Source organism: Triticum aestivum, chromosome 7B (assembly GCF_018294505.1).
Source record: "Triticum aestivum cultivar Chinese Spring chromosome 7B, IWGSC CS RefSeq v2.1, whole genome shotgun sequence".
In the NCBI taxonomy this organism is placed as follows: Eukaryota; Viridiplantae; Streptophyta; class Magnoliopsida; order Poales; family Poaceae; genus Triticum; species Triticum aestivum.
In genome coordinates this window covers 3,414,018-3,433,867 of record NC_057813.1, presented here as the reverse complement: position 1 = coordinate 3,433,867, position 19,850 = coordinate 3,414,018, and the positions used below count along the sequence as shown (strand labels likewise).

The following is a 19,850-nucleotide window of genomic DNA, read 5'->3' as shown; positions in this document are numbered from 1 at the left end:
TATCACTTTCACTTAGCCATAGGAGCTCGGATGTGGGGCTACTATATAGCCCCTAGTGGCACCGCTCTTCTCCGAACTCAGGGTGCGTATGTGCCTGACCGGGAAGCGGTCCTTCGTCAAAGCGGAGGAATTCTAAACATTCCAATGGTCGATCGAGTGGTTGACCAGTCTCTCGCTATATCATGACAGTCAGTTTTCGGCTTTCTCTACTGAGGTGCTCGCCCGGCCGAACCGGGGCACAATCGCAGTAGTTCTCCTGGTGCTGCGTTAACCGATGGAGCGGAACGTAAGGCAACAAAACACAGGAGCCGGGCAAACCCAACATTTGACCAAAGACATGATTCAGAGCTGATGCATATAAGGCCTAACTCGAGATGCCGAACACTCCCTGAGGTGTTCGGTCTTTATGATACCGGGCAGAACAATGCCCTAAGCCCCTAGTGTCCAGGTACAGGCAAGAACTTCTGACGCGGCCGATGCCAAAACGCCAGCCTCCTCCTCGGCTATGGTAGGAAACCGGGGGATGCGTATCAACAAGAGACAGTAAGAAATGTTTACGCATGGTCTTAATCTGAAAAGAATCCTTGCAACGGGTCCCTGCTGCACGTCTGCGCCTGTGTCTCCGTTGTGCCGTATCCTGGACGGGTGTAGCACGTGCTTCATCTGTAAAAGAGAAGGACTTAGTTTCTAAGAAATATCGTGCAAAAGTTGTATTAAAATAAAGTATAATTTGGAAGATGAAGAAAGTTGAGCTTTATTGGCTCTCATCATTTATACGCGCGGCCCCTTATAAAGGTGGTATGCGGCTGGGAAGCCCCTTGATTATTTACGCTGGACTCGCCTAACCGTGTCCGGGGTCTGAATGACCTGTTTTTAGGGGCCTTGACCTGCAAGGTCGGAGTGGCTGTCAAGGCAGCCTCACGTTCTCCGTGGTCGAGGAACACTCGGAGTTACTCTTTAATGAGATTATGCCGCGTGGACCGGGCATTGTAAGTATAAGAGATGTGTAATGTGGTATTGCATTAGAGCGGGCGAAAGCTTTGCGTCCCAGTAGTGCTCGAGGGCCACTGTGAAATGGGGCGATATGGAGAGTGAGCTTTTCGCGACGGAGGTTGTCGGATGAACCGAACACAACCTCTAGTGGTACAGAGCCTGTATAATTGGCTTAAAGGCCTGGCGTCACTCCTTTGAAGGAAGTGCTATTATGGAGAATTTTGGTAGGGTCTACCCCCATTCTGCGGACGGCGTCCTGATACGGCAGGTGCCGCACTGTGTTTTCGTGTTATCACATGAAGTGAGTTCACTGTTTTGACTTCTAGTGGGAAAGTCTTCTGTTTTCCGGAGTGCTGCTTTTGGGGTTCGTCAATTTCGCTTGGTGTGTCGAGCCCCTTGCATTCGGCGTTAAGTCGGCCGGACTGCTTGAAGACCCAACAATCTCTGTGGGTATGGTTTGCAGGCTTCCCGGAGGTACCATGTATTTGACATAGCCTATCCAGAATCTTGTTTAGGTTGGATAGCTCGTCACTGTTGTCCTTGAGGGGAAGTGCTTTGTTATTCGGCCGAGAGCTTTTGAATCCGGCGTTGACCGCCATACTATTTGGGCCATTTTCCTTATTCCGGTGCTGATCTTTTCTGCGTCGTGATTTCCCATTTCCATCCCTGACTTCGGATGTACTCGGGTCGCTGGTGCTGCATCTAACCAGCCAGCTGTCTTCCCCCGCGCAAAAGCGGGTCATGAGGCTTGTTAGTGCGGCCATTGTTCTTGGTTTTTCCTGGCCGAGGTGCCTGGCGAGCCATTCGTCTCGGACGTTGTGTTTAAAGGCTGCTAAGGCTTCAGCGTTTGGACAGTCGACTATTTGGTTCTTTTTAGTGAGGAACCTGTTCCAGAATTTGCGTGCTGACTCTCCGGGCTGTTGAGTTATGTGACTTAAATCGTTTGCATCCGGAGGGCGGACATAAGTCCCCTGAAAATTTGCTCGAAACACATCCTCAAGCTCTTCCCAACTTCCAATGGTATTTTCTGGGAGGCTTTTGAGCCAATGCCGGGCTGGCCCTTTGAGCTTGAGGGGTAGGTATTTTATGGCATGGAGATCGGCTCCTCTGGCCATATGTATTTGTAGGATATAATCCTCAATCCAGACTCCGGGGTCTGTTGTTCCGTCATATGCCTCTATGTTTACGGGTTTGAATCCCGCTGGAAATCCATGATCCAGTACCTCGTCGGTGCAACATAGTGGGTGTGCGGCGCCCCTGTATTTGGGTGTGCCGTTGTCTTCAAATGCTCGGCGGGTTATGTTGCTTCCCGGAGTCTTCTTTTTTGGCCCATAGATAGACCTGGCCGGGTCATCCTTTTTCTGAGGATCTTTATGCTGATCGTGTGCCGGCTTGTGTGCGGCGCCCCTTGCTGTTCTTGGCCTGTCATCTGGTCATCTATCCGGCCAGGCGGCTTCTTTCTTTTTTGGCTGCGGGGGCTCTAAGGCCTCCTCGTCAAATTCGGGCAACAGCTTGCGCTTCGGGTAGCTCTTTGTCTGGTGACTAGCGCCATATTTATCTGCGGTGTTGAGTACTTTGCTCCATTTCATTCTGAGTGCGTCCTTCGCTGTTTTGAGCTTCCGCTTTTGCTTCTTCAAACTTCTTGCAGTGGCGACGAGCCTTTTATGAAGGTTCGTATGCTCTGGTGATGTGAGATCGTCTTCGCCGGGGATGGGTTGCTTGTCTAGTTCATCATGTTCGGATGGTTGCTTGGTGGTATGTTTGTCGTCCACTGCTTCACCCTGCTCTAGGGCCGGGTCCGTATGGGTGCCGTTTTTATCGAGGCCGGTCTTCGGGCGGCGCTTGCGTCGCCGTTTTGGTTGTTTGTTGGGGGAGTTGTCCTTCGCCACGTCCCATTTTTCCTCATTATCGCTTCCTTTTGGTGTATCCACCATGTATACATCGTGAGTTGGGGTGGCTTTCCAGTGCCCGGTAGGCGCTGGTTCTTGGTCGTCTGCGGCATCGTCGTCCATACCGTCGATGTCTTCGGAGTCATAGTCTAGCATGTCGGTTAGATCGTCGACAGTGGCTACTAAGTGGGTGGTGGGTGGGCTTTGAATTTCTTCATCGTCCGCATCCCAACCGTCCTGACCGCAGTCCGGCCAGGGCTCTCCTGATAACGAGAGATACTTTAGCGAACTCAAGATGTCACCGAAAGGTGAGTGTTGAAAGATGTCCGCTGCGGTGAACTCCATGATCGGCGCCCAATCGGATTTGATCGGAGGGGGCGCGGGAGGTTCGGAGTCCGGCAAGGAGTCCGGCACCTCGGAGTCACGAGCTTCATGAGGGACAAGGTCAGTGTTCGACTCTATCGCCGTAGAGGTTGCAGCCCCCGAGGCGGTGTCTAGCCATCCGTCCTCGATCTGCGCAGCCGGCTCCGAATTGAAGATCGGAGCGGGCTCGAGTGCGGCCTCCAGGGTACTGTCCGGCTGCAGAGCTAAATCATGCTCGCTGTGACAGTGCGGCGCGCTCGGTTGTGGCTCGAATCCATCGAGGATCAAGTCCCCGCGGATGTCAGCCGTGAAGTTCAAACTTCCAAATCTGACCTGACGGCCATGGGCGTAGCTTTCGATCTGCTCCAGTTGGCCAAGCGAATTGGCCCGCAGTGCGAAGCCGCCGAATACGAAGATCTGCCCGGGGAGGAAGGTCTCACCCTGGACTGCGTTGTTGATGATGATCGAAGAAGCCATCGAGCCTATCGATGACGACACAGAGGAACTCTCAATGAAAGCACCAATGTCGGTGTCAAAACCGGCGGATCTCGGGTAGGGGTCCCGAACTGTGCGTCTAGGCGGATGGTAACAGGAGACAAGGGACACGATGTTTTACCCAGGTTCGGGCCCTCTTGATGGAGGTAAAACCATACGTCCTGCTTGATTAATATTGATGATGTGTGTTACAAGAGTGGATCTACCACGAGATCAAGGAGGCTAAACCCTAGAAGCTAGCCTATGGTATGATTGTTGTTCGTCCTATGGACTAAAGCCATCCGGTTTATATAGACACCGGAGAGGGCTAGGGTTACACAGAGTCGGTTACAATGGTAGGAGATCTACATATCCGTATCGCCAAGCTTGCCTTCCGCGCCAAGGAAAGTCCCATCCGGACACGAGACGAAGTCTTCAATCTTGTATCTTCATAGTCTTGGAGTCCGGCCGATGATGATAGTTCGGCTATCCGGACACCCCCTAGTCCGGAACTCCCTCAATTACCTTCTGAGAGATTGCATTGAGGAATGCACATAGCTTCAAAATGGCCAATCGAACGTTTTCCGGTAGAAGCCCCCTCAATGCAACCGGAAGGAGTTGCGTCATAATCACGTGGCAGTCATGAGACTTTAGGTTCTGGAACTTTTTCTCTGCCATATTTATTATTCCCTTTATATTCGACGAGAAGCCAGACGGTACCTTCATGCTGAGCAGGCATTCGAAGAAGATTTCCTTCTCCTCTTTGGTAAGAGCGTAGCTGGCCTGACCCTGATGTATGTCGTCTTTTCCGTGCATACGTTGCTGGTACTCCCGTGCCTCTGGTGTATCTTTTGTCTCCCCATACACGCCCAAAAAGCCAAGCAGGGTCACGCAAAGATTCTTCGTCACGTGCATCACGTCGATTGCGGAGCGGACCTCTAGGTCTTTCCAATATGGCAGGTCCCAAAATATAGATTTCTTCTTCCACATGGGTGCGCGTCCGTCAGCGTCCTTCAGAACAGGTTGTCCGCCAGGACCCTTTCCAAAGATTACCTTCAAATCCTTGACCATATCATGTACATCAGCACCAGTACGGTGGCGAGGCTTCGTCCGGTGATCCGCCTCACCTTTGAAATGCTTGCCTTTCTTTCTTACGGGATGCCTGCTCGGAAGAAATCGACGATGTCCCAGGTACACATTCTTCTTACAACTATTCAAATATATATTCTCGGTATCATCCAAACAGTGCGTGCATCCGCGGTATCCCTTGTTTGTCTGTCCTGAAAGGTTACTGAGAGCAGGCCAATCATTGATGGTCATGAACAGCAACGCCTTTAGGTCAAATTCTTCCCCCATGTTCTCATCCCACGCACGTACACCTGTTCCATTCCACAGTTGTAAGAGTTCTTCAATTAATGGCCTTAGGTACACATCAATGTCATTGCCGGGTTGCTTAGGGCCTTGGATGAGCACTGGCATCATAATGAACTTCCGCTTCATGCACAACCAAGGAGGAAGGTTATACAAACATAGAGTCACAGGCCACATGCTATGGTTGCTGCTCTGCTCCCCAAAAGGATTAATGCCATCCGCGCTTAGACCAAACCATACGTTCCTTGGGTCACCTGCAAACTCCTCCCAGTACTTTCTCTCGATTTTTCTCCACTGCGAACCGTCAGCGGGTACTCTCAACTTTCCGTCTTTCTTACGGTCTTCTGCGTGCCACCGCATCGCCTTTGCATGCTCTTTATTTTGGAACAGACATTTCAACCGTGGTATTATAGGAGCATACCACATCACCTTGGCAGGAATCTTCTTCCTGGGGCGCTCACCCTCGACATCACCAGGGTCATCGTGACTGATCTTATAACGCAATGCACCGCATACCGGGCAAGCATTCAAATCCTCGTACTCACCGCGGTAGAGGATGCAGTCATTAGGGCATGCATGTATCTTTTGCACCTCTATCCCTAGAGGGCAGACAGCCTTCTTTGCTTCATACGTACTCTCGGGCAATTCGTTGTCCTTTGGAAGCATATTCTTTATCATTACCAGCAACTTTCCAAATCCCTTGTCAGATACACCATTCTCTGCCTTCCATTGCAGCAATTCAAGTGTGGTGCCCAACTTTTTTTTGTTAGCTTCGCAATTCGGGTACAACAATTTCTTGTGATCCTCTAACATGCGCTGCAACTTCGTCCTCTCCAGATCACTTGCGCAGTTTCTCTTTGCATCGGCAATGGCCCGACCTAGATCATCAGCGGGCTCATCTGATGCCTCTTCTTCATCTTCTTTCTGCATTGCCGGCTCAGCTTCTTCCCTCATTGTTGTATCATCGTATTCAGGGAACCCATGGCCAGGATAGCTGTCGTCGTCCTCTTCTTCTGCATTGTCTTCCATCATAACCCCTATTTCTCCGTGCTTGGTCCAAACATTATAGTGGGGCATGAAACCGGACTCAAATAGGTGGACGTGAACGGTTCTTGACGTAGAGTAACTGTGACCATTCTTACAGCCAGCACATGGACAAGGCATAAAACCATCCGCCCGCTTGTTTGCCTCAGCGGCAAGCAGAAAAGTATGCACGCCATTAATGAACTCGGGAGAGCATCTGTCATCATACATCCATTGTCGGCTCATCTTCATTACACAACACCGAATAGACCAAATTAATACAAGTTCATACATAAAGTTCATATACAACACTTAATTAAATGCAACATACAAATAACTCTCTAGCTAAAGAATTTAAATGCAACAACAAATGCGATGAAGATCGCAATTAAGGTAACAATTGATCCAACAGCATAATGATACCAAGCCACACTATCAATGGCATTTTTTCTAATCTTTCTAATCTTCAACCTCATTTTCTCCATCTTGATCTTGTGATCATCGACGACATCGGCAACATGCAACTCCAATTCCATCTTCTCCCCCTCAATTCTTTTCAATTTTTCTTTCAAATACTCGTTTTCTCTTTCAACTAAATTTAACATCTCGACAATAGGGTCGGTTGGAATTTCCGATTCACATACCTCCTAGATAAAAATATCTATGTCAACTTGATGGACATAATTTGTCATAAACACGAAATGCAACAACTAGTTTTAAAAGAGAATATACCACATCCGAATCATAACAAGGATGAGGGCCGACGGGGACAGATATCAAAACCATGGCACTATGTATAACAAACAACGTACGGGTAAGATAATTTTACGAGTAACTATATATCCAAATCACATAAACATCAATTTGGTAATGTAAAACATTCATGAACAAGAGCCTCACCAGAAGGTGGTGCCGGCGACGGGACGGTGCGGGCGATCGACGGTGGTTACCGCAGAGATTTAGAAGGCACTAAGTAAACCACACCTACATATGCAAACTAAGTGTTATTTTTGTGCTCAAATTGCATATAAATCAAATACTAGCAAATATAATTATTCCTCCCAAATTAATCACTATACAAAGCATTGCAAGAGCTAATCTAGCAATGAGAGTTGAAAGGACAAAGTTGCTAACCTTTGTGATCATTTGAATGGATGGGGGCCTTCAAATCTTGACAAATTTTGGGCAAAATTTGTGAGGAGCTCGAGGAGAGAGTGGGAAGAACAGAGGAAGTGAGGGGAAAGGGGAAGAACAGAGTGGCTCGGGGGGACGAAGGGGTTATGTACGTCGACCTTTAGTACCGGTTCATGCCACGAACCGGTACTAAAGGTGCTGGACGGGCCCCAGACTGACAACACCCTGCCACCACCCTCTTTAGTACCAGTTCGTGGCACGAACCGGTGCTAAAGGTTCGCCACGAACCGGTACTAATGAGGACGGCCGGCTAGCCGTTGGAACCGGCACTATTGGACACATTAGTGCCGGCTCAAAATCAAACCGGCACTAATGTGTCTCATATTAGGTCCTTTTTCTACTAGTGCATGACTTGTGTGCAGATTGAGGATAGCAATGAGATGGGCACGGAGGTGCTCCCGGCCGTTGACAGCAAGGGCAAGCAGCCCCTTCACCCAATGCCTGACGAGGTTGAGCTGCTGCCCACCGCCGAGGAAGACCCGAAGACGCCTGAGGGTGGCGACGACGAGGGCATGGAGGAGCCCCCCCCCCTCCCCCAGCAACAAGCGCTGCAACTACGGCCACTACCATCAGGAGGATGGCCCAACTCACTTCTGCAAGGTCATCTTTGCACCGAAGCTTGAGTGCATCCCCATGCCCCTGGACTTCACCAAGCACTTCGTCGTGGCGCCGACAGAGTTCAAACTCAGTAACAACACCGGCTGCTCCTGGAAGGTGACGGTCAAGCTGATGAACGGCAGGGTGACCCTGGATCAGGGTTGGGCCACCTACACAGCCGTTCATCAGATCAAGATCGGCTACATGGTGACGTTCAATCTCCTCACTCCTGACACCCTCAAGGTCATCATCTATGACGACGATGGCATTGAGGTCGCCAACAAGTGCAGGAAGCACGACGAAGCCTTCGCCGCCAAGGAGTAGGGCCAGGGCCTCCCTAAGTACTATCGAGTCTGCTATGGTTTATGCGTAGAACTGTTACGAACTGTCGTACTGCTTATATCTGAATTATCTAGTTGATACTCTGTTTATACTCTGTTGTGTTTATGATGTGTGTTGCCGAAGTGTGGTGGTAACCTCATCAACTAGTCAAAGAGGTTACCACACATCAAACTTTGCATACAACCAAACACCATGCCTTGGTTTTGTGGACTAACATGCATGCAACCAAACACCAGGCAGTGTGGTTCAGCCCATGCAGGCAACCAAACAACATGCATATGGTGCATTTGAGGCTGCATTTGCATAGCCAGGTTGGGTGGAAAAGTGTATGCAATGCGGCTAGTGTAGCGCACGGCAACCAAACAGGCGCCTCGTTTTAGCTGGAGGAGCTGCATGCGTGCTGTGCAGCGCTTTGATTTGACTCGACCATGGGGCGCCGCGCGCAACGGCCAACCAGACGCTGTCAGCAGCCATCATTTGTTCCAGCAACCAACGCGACGCCCCGACGGCCCGAATTCCCACCATTGCAGTGCTCGGCAGCCGAAGCCGCGCGCCATTAGGCCCTTCCCAGTGCTCCACCGTGGACAGGTGCTAAGCTTGCCACATAAGCAAAAAAGTGACATGGCACAACATTTAAGGAGGGAAGAGAGTAATTTGGTGACCCTAGGAAGAACCAATGCCAAGCGCGAGAACCTAGGCAAACCACTTAAATGAAACAATTTGACCAATGCATGAAAGACTTTAGGTGCTAACTCATTAAATAAAGTGTGCTTAGCAACAACAAGTTAAGTACCTATGCATTGGGGACTTGAATTGCTAAGGTCTTTAATTCACTTAGCACCTCGTGTAAGCACATTTGCATTGGGAGAGGTCTTAACATCCGACGGGACGGGGAGCCAAGTAAAGGCTCCCGCTGGGCTTCCTCCCTCAAAATCCCATTCAGCCGCATCCCTCTCCTCCACCGGCCACCGCACCGCAGCTTGACACCATGTTCCCGCCGGCCACGTCCACCGTGCTACCGGACCCGGCCCGGTTCTTCGCGCCGGGGCTCCTCTCCGCGCCGCTGCCGACCAACTCCTTCTTCCAGAACTTCGCGCTCGGCGACGGCGACATGCCGGAGTACATCCACCCTTACCTAATCAGGTCCGCCGCCGCGGGGCTCACGGTGTGCTATCCAAGGCGGAGCCACTCCGCGTCCTCCATCGTCCAGGCCTTCGTCGCCGACCTCACTGTCTCGTCCCTGCCGTCGGACACCGACACCGCCGCCGCCCAGCCCAGCCACCGCATCGCCGCCTTCGACGACCTCTCCGTCACCCTCGACGTCTCGCCTTCGCTCCGCGCGTTCCTCGTCCGCGGCTGCCCCTACGTCACCGTCGCCGTCGCCGCCGTCGGCGTTGGCATCTCCGTCGCCACCGAGGCACCGACCACGCCTTCCTCGAGGCCGCTCCCTGCGACGGGACGCTCACCAAGTGGCGCCTCCGGATGACCAGCGGCCAGACTTTTCTCTCGTACGCCGACGCGCCGATCCAGCTCTCGCGGTCCGGCGACTCGCAGCTGTCGGCGCCCGGGTTCTCCGTCGTGGTCCGTGTCGCGTATCTGCCTGACGCGGCCATGGCCCATGGAGGCTGATCTTGATCGCTACAGCCGGTGCTTCCCGACGGCCGGGGACGCCGTGCTTAACCGGCCGTTCAGCATCGAGTATACGTGGCGCAAGCAGGGGACGGGAGTGAAGACGAGAGGAGGGAGGAAAGCGATGCACCTTGTGGTGTCGCTGCTGTATTACTCGAGGCTAAATAGCCTGGGATTACATCACGGCGCATGGAGGTGCAGTTACATCAGGCGCGTAGTGCGCGGAGTGGGCTACGTGCATGGGTAGTGCATGCATGCGATGGGGAAGTGGAGAGTTGCAGTCAACACCCCTCCGCAGTCTGAGCATCGGGAGGAAGGATGCGCAGGCTGGACCTGAACTTTTGGAACGCCGGTGTCGGGAGGCCCTTCGTCATAATGTCGGCGAACTGCTGTGTGGTGGGGTCGTGGAGAACACGCAGCTGTCCCAAGGCCACCTTCTCGCGTACAAAGTGGATGTCGAGCTCGATATGCTTTGTGCGCCGATGATGCACTGGGTTGGCCGCCATATACACCGAGGAGATGTTGTCGCAGTACGTGACCGTGGCGGCTGGGACAGGAACATGGAGCTCGCCGAGGAGTTGACGGAGCCAGCAGCATTCGGCGACGGCGTTCGTCACAGCACGGTACTCGGCCTCAGCGCTCGAACGGGAGACTGTTGGCTGTCGTTTGGAGGACCAGGACACCAACGAGTCGCCAAGGTAGACGACGTAGCCGGATGTCGACCGCCGTGTGTCGGGGTAGCCGGCCCAGTCCGCGTCAGAGTACGCGACCAGGTTGAGCTCGGAGGAGCGGCGAAGGTGGAGCCCATGCGTAGTCGTGCCACGCAGATAGCGGAGGATGCGCTTGACCAGCGTGAGATGGTGCTCCCGGGGGTCGTGCATGTAGAGGCACGCCTGCTGCACGGCATACGCCAGATCAGGCTGCGTCAGGGTAACGTACTGGAGAGCTCCCACAATGCTGCGATACTCAGAGGCATCGCGGACCGGGGCACCAGCGGCAGCGGAGAGCTTGGAGCGGGTGTCAATCGGCGTGGAGGCCGGCTTGCAGCCAGCCATGTCGGCACGATCCAGCAGCTCGTCCGCGTACTTGCGCTGGGACAGAAAGAAGCCATCGGTGGTGCGCGTCACACTGATGCCAAGGAAGTAGTGGAGCGCGCCAAGGTCTTTCATGAAGAACTCGGCGAAGAGTTGTTGCTGGAGCCGGCGGAGAAGCGACGTGGAGGAGGCCGTGAGCACAATGTCGTCGACGTACAAGAGTAGGAAGGCCATGCCGGTGTCGCCGTGGAGGACGAACAGCGAGGGGTCAGCTCGCGCTGCCGTGAACCCGATGCTGCACAGGTAGGTCGCGAACCGAGCGAACCAGGCACGCGGTGCCTGTTTAAGCTCGTATAGCGACTTGTCGAGGACGCAGACGTGGTCGGGGCGCAGCTTGTCGACGAACCCAGCTGGCTGTTGGCAGTAGACACGCTCCGTGAGCTGCCTGTGGAGGAAGGCGTTGTTCACGTCCATCTGATGAACTGGCCAGTCCCGAGCGGCGGCGACGGCGAGCACGGTGCGGATGGTGGCCGCCTTGACGACTGGCGAGAACGTCTCGTCGAAGTCCACGCCGGGGCGTTGAGAGAAACCCCGGACCACCCACCTTGCCTTGTACCGCTCGAGCGTCCCATCCGCCTTGAGTTTGTGGCGAAACAGCCACTTGCCAGTGACCACGTTGGCACCGGGCGGACGCGGCACGAGCGTCCATGTCCTGTTCACCATCAACGCCGTATATTCATCCTGCATCGCTGTTAGCCAATGAACATCACGAAGCGCGGCGTGCACAGACTTGGGCACGGGGGAGATGGCTGGTGGGTCGACAGTGGCTGTGTTGTTCTGTGTGTATTTCTTGTTGGGAAGGAAAGTACCGGCCTGGGCACGGGTGACCATGGTGTGCGTGGGCATGGGTGCACGCTGACGGGTGGGCGCACGAGGGGGTGGCGGGGATGAGCAGGGAGACGCAGCAGTGTCAGTGTCGGCGAGCGGGGTGGGAACGGGCGTCGGCGAGCTTGGTGGTGTGGTGGGCTGATCGGGTGTGGTCCTGGCAGTGCTGTCACTGACCACAGTAGCGTGGCCATCGGGTGCCATTATAGCGGGTGATGGCGTGGGTGGAGCTGCTCGGCGAGGCGGGGCACGGTCAGTGCGCGACCGCCGAGGGACTGGTGGTGGGGGTGGTGTGTCATCTTCGGCGACAACAGAGGGGGTGCGGTCGTTGTCGACGCTGAAGGGGAAGTGAGTCTCGTCGAAGACGACGTGACGCGAGACGAGGACACGTCCGGTGGCGCGATTGAGGCACCGGTACCCCTTGTGATCGGCGGAGTAGCCAAGGAACGTGCAAGGGGTAGAGCGCGGGGCGAGTTTGTGCGGCGTCGTGGCGGTGATGTTTGGGTAGCATAGGCACCCGAACACGCGTAGGTGAGTGTAGTCTGGGTGTATGCCAAGCAGAAGGTGAAATGGGGTGTGGCCATGGCGAGCGCGACATGGTCTGCGGTTAAGCAGAAAAGTGGCCGTGTGAAGAGCCTCGGCCCAGTAGGTGTATGGCATGGATGCGTGGATAAGTAGAGAACGGACGATGTCACTGAGAGAGCGCAGAATTCGCTCAGCTCGTCCATTCTGCGGGAAAGTGTATGGGCAGGACATGCGTAGTACAATTCCCTCGGAAGAGAAGAAGGCGCGTGCTTGATGGTTGTCGAATTCCCGTCCGTTTTCGCACTGAACAGAGAGGATATTGAGGTTGAACTGACGGCGACAAACGCTGAAAACGAGCGAAGGATCGGGAACACATCAGAGTTATGGTCGAGTGGGAAAGTCCATGAAAAATGACTGTAATCATTAAGTAGGACTAGGTAATATTGCTTGCCAGATATACTCATAACAGGGGAGGTCCAAACGTCACAATACACAAGCTGAAAGGGAAAATACGACACATGTTCTGAAAGGGAAAAAGGCAACCTAACACTCTTTCCTAATTGGCAAGCACGACAGAGTTCAGATGACGCCGACGCAGGGTGGACGGAGCAGGCACGCAGGATGGTGGTGAGGGCGTCATGGCCGGGGTGCCCCAGGCGTTGATGCCAGAGTGCCGGTGTGGCGGCGGTGGCGGAGAGAGCATGATGACGGGTGGGCCTCGTAACTGGGTAGAGGTCGTCATCGGAATTACACCGGAGGATCACCCGCTTCGTCCTTCGATCCTTTACAGAAAAACCGACATCGTCAAACTCGACATTAAGAGGATTATCACGAGCAAGCTTTTTGACAGAAATAAGATTCTTGATTAGGTGGGGAGAGACTAGGACGTCGCTAAGTGTAATGGGTGTGGTGGATGTGGGAATGGAGGCAGTGCCCGAGTGCGTGACCGCGAACGAGTGGCCATTGCCGACAGTAATACAAGAAGAATGATAGGGCTGTGAGCTGGTGAGCATACCTGACGAGGACGCCATGTGCGCGGAGGCGCCGGTGTCCAGGTACCATTCGCCGCCGGAGGAGCCCTGCTGCTGCTGCAGCCCGAGTCCGTTCAGTGCGTGGATGAGCGCGCTTTGGTCCCACGCAGGCGACGAGGAGGGGGAGGCACCGGGCGAGGGCAGCCCGTACAGCGGGTGTGGTGGGGTGGCGCCGGGCGTCCAGGTTGGGGGCGGCGCACCATGCGGCACCGGCAGAGGGCCTCCGTAGTGGCTGGCGTGGCCGGCGAATGGCGCGTGCGCGCCGGGTCGGGGGCCGAGTACTCCAGCGCCCGGGGCATGGGGCCGCCATGGCATGGGCCAGGCGTGAACCATGCCGGTCCATGGTGTGGAAGTAGGTGCAGAAGGGCCCGGGGGGCGCGGAGTTGAGCTGCTCGACCCGCCACCGTCGCTGACCTTGGCCTTGCCCTTGTTGCGTCCGCCGTTGCCGCCGGAGCGGCGGCTGTTGGAGCCACCCGAGGAGCCCCCGCCGGTGTTGGTGCTGGGGGGCGAGCGCGCGGCGTAGAGCGCTGTCTCGTGGGGGCTCTCAGGTGCCTGGCGACTCTCCTCGAGTAGGAAGAAGGCGCGACACCGGAGAAACGAAGGGAACAGTGTCTGCATGGTGATTATAGGAATGGCATAGCGGAGGCGTGGGTGCAGCCCGCGGAACATGTTCAGAACTTGCTCACGGTCAGTGACGGGCGTACCAAGGTCCGCCAGTCTGTCGGCGTAGTCCTTCAGCCGTGCAAAGTAGGAGAGGACGGAACCAGCGCCTTGCTCGATGCGACGGAAGTCCGTAGCGAGGAAGACTGCTTGATGCCCGCGGTTCTCCAGGAAGATGGAGGAGATGGCCGCCCAGACCTCGGCGACTGTCGCGTCACGCTGGTGGACGAGCCCGAAGATCTCGGGGCTAATGCGGTTGTAGAGCCACGAGATCACATAGGCGTCGTCCTGCAGCCACACGGGGTCGTTGGGGCGAGGCGAAGCAGTGATGTGGGAGAGCACGCCGGTTTTGCGGAACGTGACCTCGAACAACGTCCGCCACTGAGAGAAATTGGGCGGGTTGAGGTTGAGGACGAGCGGCACGTGCTGGTTGATGTAGACGGCCGCAAGGTGCAAAGGGGCCGGCGCGATCGTTGCAGGGGAGTCGTCGGAGCCGGGGACGAGTGCGTGGGTGCGCGACGCTGCAGCGAGGGCCGAGGGGGTGAGCAGCGTGGAACGGTTGGGGGAAGCCGCTCCGGCGGCGGCAGCCGCGAACACGCCGTGGAGTCCACGTCCATAGGAGGGAGGGGGAGGGGGTGGTGGCGGCGGAGGCGTAGCCATGGCGCCGCGGGAAAGGATCGGCAGCGGAAAGCGATCTACAGGCGCTGGACAAGGCCGGCGTCTGATACCATAAAGACGAGAGGAGGGAGGAAAGCGATGCACCTTGTGGTGTCGCTGCTGTATTACTCGAGGCTAAATAGCCTGGGATTACATCACGGCGCATGGAGGCGCAGTTACATCAGGCGCGTAGTGCGCGGAGTGGGCTACGTGCATGGGTAGTGCATGCATGCGATGGGGAAGTGGAGAGTTGCAGTCAACAGGGAGACCTGCTCATGCTCGCGCATCCGCTCCATCTCTGGCTGCTTAGCCTCAGCAAGTGTCTCTCTGTCCGGGTGCTAAGGACTTCCGGTACCGGAGCATCGACGGCGACCTCGTCGGCGATTCTTGGCTCTTAAACCCCGGCGAACTATGCATGTTCTTGGCCCCTTCATGGCATTCTCGGGAGGGCATCAAGGACGGCGGGGTGGACGAGATCGTGGCCGCGCTGCGCATGGACGTGGACGGCCTTGCTTCCTCCAGCCCCATCACGACCACTTCGTGCTACCTCTACGGGAAGGCGATAGCCAGGGCGGCGACGCTGGCGCTGATCGCGGAGGAGGTCCGGTGCCCGGACGTCATCCCGGAGGTGCGTCGGTTCCTGACCGCCACCGTCACGCCGTGGCTGGACGGCACCTTCCAGCCGAACGGCTTCCTGTACGACCCCAAGTGGGGCGGGCTCCTCACCCGACAGGGGCTGACGGACTCCGGCGCCGACTCCGGCTTCGGGATGTTCAACGAGCACCACTACCAGCTGGGGTACTTCGTGTACGCCATCGCCGTGCTCGTCAGGATCGACCCATCCTGGGGGAGGGAGCACAGGCCGCAGGCCTACTCCGTGGTCGCCGACTACCTGACGCTGTCCCGAGATAGCGGCGCGAGGTGCACCAGGCTGAGGAACTTCGATCTCTGGAAGCTGCATTCCTGGGCCGGAGCCCGGAGGGCTGACGGAGTCCGGCGACGTGCGCAGCCAGGAGCGGACCGGCGAGGCCGTGAACGCCTACTACTCCGCCAAGCTCCTCGGCCTGATTTACAAGGACAGCAGCCTGGTCACCGCCGGCACGACGCTGGCCGCGTTCGAGATGCTGGCGGCGCATACGTGGTGGCACGTCCCGAGGCCGGAGGCGGAAGGGGCCACGACGTACGAGGCCGGATTCAGCCGCGGCACCCGCGTCGTCGGCGTCGTGTGGGCGAACAAGAGGGACAGCCGCCCCAGCCTCTGCCCGCCGGAGTGGAAGGAACGCAGGGTGGGCATGCAGGTGCTGCCGCTCCTGCCGACCACCCGGGCTCTCTTCCTGGACATCCCGTTCGTGCGGGAGCTGGTGGCCTGGTCGACCACGCCGGCCTCGTCGGGGCGGCAGGGCGCCGGTGACGGATGGAAGGGCTTCGTGCATGCGCTGGAAGGGATCTACGACAAGTACTCGGCCCTGGAGAAGGCGAGGGCGCTGACGGCACTCGACGACGGGAACTCGCTGACGAACCTGCTGTGGTGGCTCCACAGTCGGTGTTACAGGAGCCATGACCTTCTTCTCGATCTTGGCCATGGTGTCGAGATTCTGAGCACCGTCCTCTACAGGCCGAGGCCGGTGGACGAGTTGGTTAACTCTCTCTTGGAGGACGGCGACGAGTCCGGCGTCCGTGCTCCGTCTCGCCGGTGATGGAGCAACTGCGTTTGTGTTCTCAGTTGAGCCCTGCAAGCAGATGCGACATTCTGAAAACACTTCTCCAGACTATGTGTTAGGTCTTGTTTGCTGCCGTGTCATGTTTGCAAAGTTTGGGAGTGGAAAACTACGTGCGTGGAAAATCTGGATCAATCTAGAAGTGTTTCCATCTATTATTCGTATGTTTGACATCAATTTGGAAATGTTTCCATCTACTATCCTCCTCATATGTTTCATGTCCGAAAATATGCGCGCACATGTCAATCTTTGTTGGCTTTTAAGCAGAAGCTTTGCTGGTTTAGAGCATCTCTTGCAGAGCCGATATAATCTAAATCGATTTTGCGGGCACTTTTTGCTCGGCGAAGGACAGATACCACAAATGGAGTTACAAATTTAAAAAGTTAGATAAACATGTTCCTGCTACGTTAAAGATAGTCCTTACTACCCTAAAAAAAAGATAGTCCTTACCTCGTCGGAGTTCATCACGCGAACACACCCAAACTAAATGCTAAGATCATCTCCAACAGCCACGCCAAACAGGGTGATGAAGTCATGTACCTAGGGTAGGGTCATGGACTTATCTAGGATACCCTACCCAAGGACATCCTTAGAAGAAGGTACCTTCCAGTCGACCAAGAGGAACTTCACTCGACAAACTCAGGAACACTCGACGATGAAGATAGCCACTCGACCATGAAGCTAACCACTCGACGGCCAGGAGACCTAAAGTCACTCAGCACGCAACGGTCTATCATTAAGTAGCTTTAATAGTCCGCATGACACTTTATGAGGGCGTTACCAGTAACCCCCTGTCTTAATGTACTTTAAACCCTGTATAACTGAGGGCCGGAGGGGTCTGGCGAACTCTATATAAGCCACCCCCCTCCTCAGTGTAAAGGATTCGCACCCCTGTAACTCGTATACACATAAACCAGTCGACCGCCTCCGGGCTCCGAGACGTAGGGCTGTTACTTCCTCCGAGAAGGGCCTGAACTCGTAAAACACTCGTGTGTACAACTACTCCATAGCTAGGATCTTGCCTCTCCATACCTACCCCCTATTCTACTGTCAGACTTAGAACCACGACAGTTGGCGCCCACCTTGGGGCAGGTGTCTTAGCGACTTTTTGGAGAAGTTGCAATTTGTCCGATTGCCTTCATCATGGTTTCTGGCGGAGCTCTGGTCGAGGGCCGCGAGATCCGTCTCGATGCGCTCACTTTCATCACCGACGACTCCGCTTGGCTCCAGGAGGCACCACTCGACATCGACGCGCTCCCCGTCCGCGGGGCGACACACTTTCGGGCGTGTGTCAGCGGCGTCCTGCTGCGGCAGCCGTCGACCCCATACCGGTCGACTCCTGCGCCGTCCTCCTTCCTTGTCTCCCGCCAGCGCAAGCGCTCCGGTCGGTCGAGGCTTCAGCGATGGGTGAGACACGCAGTGGCTCGCCAATCGGCCACCACCCAAGTCGCGGCAATCTAGCCCGACGAATCTCTCTACGGCCTGTTCGATCTGTCGATTGGCTCCGTAGAGACTACATCCGAGTGCGACAGCAGTGATCCAGCGGCGGAGGTCCTGATGGTCAACGGGCGTCCTAGCCCTCCCAGTTTCCCCCGCGTCGACGGGATGGACGATGGGGGCGACCCCGCTCAGGCCCACGAAGAATATCAGCCCGAGCCACTCACTTCTCAGCAGAGAGAAGATCTTCGCCGCCGGAACATGGATGCCCTGCATACTCCCATCGCAGGAGAAACTCCTGAGGCTCGTGCTTTGGAAGAGGCGCGTTTGGCCAACTTGGCTGAACGCACTCGACTGGAGAACCTCCAGCGAGCACTCGACGAGCGTGCGCGTCAACGAGTACCTGACTCCAGCCGACGTCAGCTCTTTCCACAACCGACTCAGGTATATCGAACCCCAATTCAGAAGTTGGCAGCTGCAGCCCGTATAGCGGAGTCAATTCAGCCCTCTCAGTCGGAGGCTGGAAGAGGCTTGATGCAGATCAGGGATTTGCTCCGGGCGGCAGGAGATCAGAATTCAGTTGTGTCACAGTCGCGCAACAGGATTCACAGTCGACCCGTCGCTGTGAATACTGTTCAGTCGGTCCACAGCCCAAGGTCACCTTCGAGGCGCGTGGGACATGAAGGCCGGCGGGACCACTATGATGACCGATTTGATCGTGATGATAGGCGTCGAGTGCCAACTCCTCCCCCGAGAAGTGGGTCTAACACCCATCGGCAGCAGGATGACAGGCGCCAGCTCAGTGTTGGGCGGAGAGCTCCGGTCGACCCCAGAGAACCAGGCTTTGACGCGAGATCCATCATCGTGCAAGGTTTGGTCGATCGAAACAGAGCTCATAGAGGTGGCCATGACAGAGATGTGCCCACTAGCAGCCGAGTCCATGTTTCAGGTCCAGAATGCTTTAGCTGAGCCATCAGAGCCGCAGTGATACCCCCCAACTTCAGGTCGGCGACTGGGGTAAGTAAGTTCACCGGAGAGTCCAAGCCTGAAACTTGGCTTGAAGACTACCGAGTGGCGGTACAGATTGGTGGTGGTAATGATGAAGTGGCCATGAAGCATTTGCCACTCATGCTAGAGGGTTCGGCCAGGGCGTGGTTGAATCAGTTAGCTCCTAGCAGCATTTACACCTAGGAAGATCTTTCCCGAGTGTTCGTCAGGACGTTCGAGGGAACTTGCAAGCGGCCGGCCGGATTGACGGAGCTGCAAGTCTGCATACAAAAGTCGAGTGAAACATTGAGAGATTACATCCAGACATGGATCACTTTGCATCATACCATGGAGAATGTGTCGGACCATCAAGCGGTCTGTGCCTTCAAGGATGGCGTCAAGAACAGAGAGTTGAGCCTGAAATTTGGTCGAACCGGAGATATGACCCTGAGTCGAATGATGGAGATTTCCACCAAATACGCTAACGGTGAAGAAGAGGACAGGCTCCGGAGTGGCAAGTATAAGCCGAGTCAATCGGAAAAAGGAAACTCCAGTCGGAAGCAGAAGCGGAAGGCCGAGCCAGCTGCTCCTGGAGAGGCTCTGGCCGTGACTCAGGGCAAATTCAAAGGGAAGCCCAAAGGATCTTGGAACCCCAAGAAGGTAAAGGATAAAGAAGGAAATGACGTGATGGATCTACCGTGTCACATCCACACGAAGAAAGACGAAGAGGGTAACTTCATCTACCCGAAACATACCACTCGCCAGTGCCGGCTCTTAATCCAACAGTTTCAAGGAAAACAACCCAAGGACAAAGAGAAGGAGTCAGACAAGGCCGAGGACAAGGAGGACAGTGATGGAGGGTACCCTCATGTCAATTCCACCCTGATGATTTTTGCTGACGTAGAGAGCAAAAGTCGACTAAAAGTGATCAACCGAGAGGTAAATATGGTCGCCCCGGCGACACCAAGCTATCTGAAATGGTCGCAAACTCCCATTACATTCGACCAATCCGATCACCCCACTCACATTGCCACCCCTGGG

General features: G+C 55.4%; 1 protein-coding gene and 1 pseudogene across 1 annotated transcript; one reads left to right on the top strand and one right to left on the bottom strand.

Moving 5' to 3' along the window:
- Positions 1–9,214: 9,214 nt before the first annotated feature.
- On the top strand, positions 9,215–16,364 carry LOC123156181 (probable endo-1,3(4)-beta-glucanase ARB_01444; annotated as a pseudogene).
- LOC123161718 (uncharacterized) lies at positions 12,768–14,922 on the bottom strand. Its single transcript, XM_044579523.1, has 2 exons — positions 13,335–14,922; positions 12,768–13,101 (listed from the first exon to the last, which is right to left on the bottom strand). The coding sequence occupies exons 1-2, from the start codon at positions 14,668–14,670 to the stop codon at positions 13,067–13,069; spliced, it is 1,371 nt and encodes a 456-aa protein (XP_044435458.1). The 5' UTR covers positions 14,671–14,922; the 3' UTR covers positions 12,768–13,066.
- Positions 16,365–19,850: the final 3,486 nt, after the last annotated feature.